The sequence below is a fragment of the Pteropus vampyrus genome, unplaced genomic scaffold, assembly GCF_000151845.1.
Source record: "Pteropus vampyrus isolate Shadow unplaced genomic scaffold, Pvam_2.0 Scaffold48, whole genome shotgun sequence".
NCBI classification, from domain to species: Eukaryota; Metazoa; Chordata; class Mammalia; order Chiroptera; family Pteropodidae; genus Pteropus; species Pteropus vampyrus.
In genome coordinates, this window is record NW_011888829.1 from 377,187 (window position 1) to 382,701 (window position 5,515).

At 45.0% G+C, this 5,515-nt stretch overlaps 1 protein-coding gene across 1 annotated transcript in view; it reads right to left on the minus strand.

Annotated features, from left to right (window-relative positions):
* AGK (acylglycerol kinase) overlaps positions 1-5,515 on the minus strand; it is an 84,363-nt gene that overhangs the window by 3,626 nt on the left and 75,222 nt on the right. Inside the window, exon 16 of the mRNA XM_011359553.2 lies at positions 1,204-1,274. Coding sequence (XP_011357855.1) covers positions 1,204-1,274 — 71 coding nt within the window. The remainder of the gene's footprint in view (positions 1-1,203; positions 1,275-5,515) is intronic.

Here is a 5,515-nt window from a genome sequence, read left to right on the forward strand (position 1 = left end):
TGGCTCATCCGAGTAAAGTAGTCCATTCTTTTTCATTAACTGACAACTAATTCTTTAGCACGTGAAACTTCAGAGTTTTCTAAAACAACTTCACAATGTCCTATTCAGACGCCCAGAGGAAACACATTACCTGACTTCACTTCCTGTGGAGGCCAACAGGAAACTCGCTGCCACCAGTGCTGGCAACGGTGAGGCACGTAACGGCCCCCCCTAACTTAGGCACCGTCATCGGCTTTTCTGTTTGGGGATGTCGGTATGAGAAAGGAGACTGGCTAGAGTTGGCCCCCCGGCCAGACTCTCCAGCAGGACGATATGGCTTCTGCACGCTCTAGAGAAGAGGGGACGGGCTTGTCCCTTCTTCCTCTTACTACAGAAACAGCAAGTAAATCAAAGGCTGCAGAAGCAGCTGTTCAACATCTGAAGCTTTTGTACCAAAGGCGAAACCACCACAAACTAATGAGACATTCTGCTGCCGGCGCTGATCATGAAGTCGCCATGGAGACCCAGCCTCCGCAGCAGAAATGCCTAACCCTTAAGTGGGCACTAGAGGGAGCTCCGAGACAGCACGGACCACCAGTCAGCATGGTGACAGGCCACTGGGAAGGCCAGCGGAAGGCTTAGAACATTCTTAACCACTACAACTCTGGCCGAGGGAGGCTTAGCAGGTCACACGGGACTTGGAAGGTACTGGGTGGTGGGAAAGGGGAAGCTGGAGGATGTTCGAGGGCCTCGCTTCAGGTTTTTCATCAACACCCTGAGGACAAAGCTTCACAATGAGACTTCGCCCAGTCTCTCACTTAAGACTCAGAGACAATCCCGAGATGAGAGGTGATTGTTATTTCATTCTGTACACAGGGAAAAGGAGGCAGTGAAGTGAGGATCTGACCAAGTCCTGAGGCCAGAGAGTGTCAGAACCAGTAGTTCTGACCCCGAGGCCCACATTCTGGATGCTACGTCATGCCACACGGAATTCTCATTTCAGTTGAAAGGCAAAGATGGCTCCCATACTCTGATCTTCCCAAAAGGAACAGGGAAGGCCAAAGGAGAGAGAGGTGCAGTGCACATGCCAACCCACACGAAACGACGCTGCCATTCCCCAAGCCCTTCGCTGGCTCTGCGCCTCGGACTTCATGGGCACGCGACAGAAAAACCTGGCGATAGAAACGACTCGAGCCTCGTTTCCTGCAAACGCAGCCCCCTTACCCTATAATTATGAAGTCTCCTTTGCTGACAGTGGCGGGTTCAATGCAGATGTTCATAAAGTCTTCTGTGCTCTAAAAAAGTCAGAAAGGCAAACATTAATACTCTAAAATTTACCTAATGCAGCTTGCTGTCATCCTGAAGGCCGGAGGTTCATATTGTAGAGCTGCAGGTGATACAGGGGGCGCTGAATTTTAGTGACTTAATCCTGAATATATTTTTGGTCCTTTGTTGGGGGGTGTAATTTCCATACCATAAAGTTCATCTCCATTGTTTGTTTCTTACTACATACATAAGGTAAATAAAAACAAAGGATTGGAGGTCTGTCAGAACCCAGAGTGGGGGTCTGTGAAATTCTGTCACTAACAACGGTTAGTCTCTAGCATCCTCTCCCAGTGAGTCTCATCCTCACTGTAGGTCAGCATCACACCACAGCTGCCAGGTCTGCTTCTAGAGTGGAGAGCCCACTTATCTGTTTTGTAAAATGTCGTACATGCACATTTGGGATGCAGCCAGAGCTTGGAGAAGCAATCCACTTACGCCACGCTAATGTCTTAAGAACTTTCTATTCCCAGCCACAAGGAGGCCCTGTGAGAACCGAGCTACGAGAAAGTGCTGTAAAAACTGGCTTGGTTCTCATCTCGTTCCCTCCAGTCTGCTCGTGGGTACCACGGAGCTGGCCCTCTGCGATCCAGTCCCGACGCTCTGCTGCTTCCAACAGAGCTGCATTTCTCTGTGGGCAGGTTCAGCCCAGCGCCCCAGAGTGACCCAGAGGCCTCTGTGGCCTGCACCAGGGATTCAAGGGCATCGCGGAAGCACAACGCAGTCGCTCAGCGCGGGCCTGCAGAACACGAGGGGACGGCTCTGCTGAGCTCCCCTCTCCTTCAGCAGTGACTTACAGAGCAAACTCCTCTAGGTGCCTAGGTTACATCGATGAACCAAAATCCCCCTAATTCTGCCTACAAAAGGTTACAGTCTACCAGAGAGTGGAGGGGAGCAAAACAAAAACCATAATAAAATAGTGGAGTACGTTAGAGTAGATCGGAATAGAAACAGCAAATTATGGAATGAATGTATGTGGCAGAAATGGTAAGTTAGAGTATATTAGAAAAATGAGAGAAAAGAACTCGAACAAGGAGTACCAGGTGGCAATGGAGGCAGCAGTGACATTTTTGAAGAGGGGTCCAAGTGGGCCACATAAGGAAGGTGGCCTCTGAGCAGACACCTGAAGGAGGTGAGGGAATTGGCAGTATGCTTACCCAGGGCCGTGGTTCTCAGATTTTAGCCAGTATTACCTGGAGCTCAGCCTCTGACCTCATTCTCAGAGCTGCTGGTTCAGTGGATCTGGGGTGAGGCCCAAGACTTTTCGTTGCTAACACGTGCCCGAGCGGCGCTGCTATCGCTGGTCTAAGGACCCCACTTTGAGAACCACTGGTCTAGGAAGAACGAGCTACACAGAAGTGCCGGGGCAGGACCTTCAGGTGGGAGCGTGCCTGACACGTGCAAGGACAGCAGGGAGGCCAGGGTGGCTGGGGCACCGGGGAGGGAACGATGGGGATGAAGCCACAGAAGATGGCAGCCAGAGCGGCAGAGCCCTGGAGACCGTTACAAGGGATGTGGCTGTTAGGCCAAGAGGAATGGGAGCCACTGGAAGATTCTAGGCAGAGAAATATCTCGCTTCATTTCAGTGGGATCTCTCTGGCTCCCGTGTTTAGAGGAGGAAGCAAGGAGGCCACTTAGGAACCTATTGCAATGATCCGGGTACAACCCGATGACTTGGATCGGGTAGCGGTGGAGATCTGTGAAGTGTCTGCAGTATTTAGAAGGTGAAGCCGCCAGGACTTCCTCAAAGCTGAGCTGTGAGCAGAGGAAGAGCAGCCGAGCGTGGCTCCAGGATGTTTGGCCTGAACAAATGAAAGATTCGAATTACAATCACCCACAGTGGAGGAAGACTGGATGAAGCGGGCTTCAGCAGGTGGGGGGACCAGGAGCTCAGTCTTAGACCAGCTGAGATTGAAATGTGTATCAAACATCCAGGAGGGTGAGTTAAGTACACAGACGTACATGTCTAGGATTTGTCTTTTGCAAGCAGTACAAGTACAAAAATCAATGTATTATATATACTACACTGACAGATTTAAATGAGAAAACCTTATCTCAACAGATTGTGGAAAGGTACCTGATAACTATCCATTCATGATAAAACTCTTAGCAAACCAAGAATAGGAGGGAATTTCCTGAATCTTATAAAAGGTTTCTACAAAAAGCCCTATCAAACTCAAGAATGAAGCAACGAAACTTCTCTCTCTACATCAGGAATAAGACGACGACACCTGCTATCACCCTTGCCTGACACTGCACTGAGGTCCGAGCCAGTGCAGTCAGGTAAGCTCAAGGACTCGAAGGCTGAGTATTTGAAAGGAACGGACTGAACTTACACCATTTGCAGCTGACATGATTGAATCGATAGAAAATCCAAAGGAACCCAGAGAGAAAATAAGAATTTCGTTTGTTGTTTCAGCAATAAAAAAATCAATTACATGTTCATCTACTAAATCAGATAGTTAAAAAATAAGAGATACTATTTACAAGAGCATTAAAATTTAAGATAACTAGACATATATCCAGGAAGACAATGAAACTATAAAATTTCATTGAAAGACATTAAAAATCTAAATACGTGAAGAGCTGTGTCACATTCAATAGAAGAGTCAATATAGAAATCTCATTTCCCCTCAAACTGATCTATAGGTTCAATGTAATCCTGATCAATATAACATTTTTTATGTGGAATTTAATAAAATAAACTTTCCAAGAGATTTATAGAGGTCAAAGAATTAAGAATAGCCAAGAGACTCTCTAAGAAGAAAAAAGAGACTTATTTTAAAACAAGGATTAAGAAGAGCATATTACAAATATAGAAAAATAGAGTAACTGAATAGAGAAACTACAAACATTTCCATGTGTAGAGACAGCTGACGTAGGACAGGTTTTCTGCAGAGCTGGGAGTGGGTGGCGGGGAAGGGGACATTCCAATAAATGGTGCTTGGACAACTGGCTTTCTATATGAAAAGAATATAAAAACGGAGCCTTACCTCTGTCATTCACGAAATTATAGGTGGAAGTATTCTTTTTAAAATAAAAGTGGAATCATTTGATGCCAATCATTTTAACCTGATCTTTCATTCAACAGTACACGATGAGCATCTTTCCATGTCAGTAAATAGAGGGCACGTTTTAAGTAAATGTACCCAATGTCCTGAATCAGTCCCGATTAGCTTGTTTCATGTGCTTTGCCCTTATGAATACAGTGCACACAACTGTACAAGAGATCCTGATTTTCACACATTCCACACCCTAAAGCCTCTTTCAGACTCTGAATATACTTTGTTAAATGATAAATGAACATTTTGTGCTATTATCTGACAGCTTCATTGTCTTTGAAATTTTTACTGCATTTGCTTTTATTTTTACAAAGAGGTGTGGAAAAAAAGAAAATGAATGTGCTGCTACCTGGGATAAGCAGCCCAGCGTCATATACTTTTATAATTGGCACAAAGATAAAAAGCACTCAGCCTTCTGAATGGGGCTGATCTAGAGCCGCAATCACGGCCCCACTGAACTCAATCTGTTCATTGGCATTCGATCGTCAGAGAAAAGGACCATGTTAAAGAACATGAACAAAATACTGGAAATACATGTTATCGGAGATTGGGTATAAAGAAATGTATAATTAGAAATCTTATCTTTTTTAAATTCCTCTAGAACAGGAATATATTTAACCTTAATATACTCACTTTCACCAATGTTTCCAGAATTCCATTATGTAAGAAATAATGGACTGTCTACACTATGTGTTCATCTGATGATTTCTGTAGGATAGACTAGAAATATACTTAATGGGGCCAAGGGTGTGATTACATTTTAGATGGTTCACATATACAGCCAAGACGCCACTGAGAAAGGGGATTCCAACGGATAGGCCCGTCAGACGCACGCGACGGCCCATTCCCTCACCACGCCAACACTGAACACGGGCGTGCTTTTAATCTATGACAATTCGGTAGTTACTATTTCAATTTGCAGTTCTTTGCTGTTGGGCACTTTTTCTGCTTCCTTACCTATAAAATACAGGTAATAGTTATATCTGCCTGATAATGTAGTCATGAAGGTTATGTGAGTGTTTATATAAAAGTCTTAGGATGGTACCTAGCACGTAGTATATATTCGGTAAATATAAACTTTTTTTCGTGTTTATTTCTTTTGTGAATTTCTATTCCTGCCTTTTTCCTGTTGTTTCTATTAGTCCTTTGCC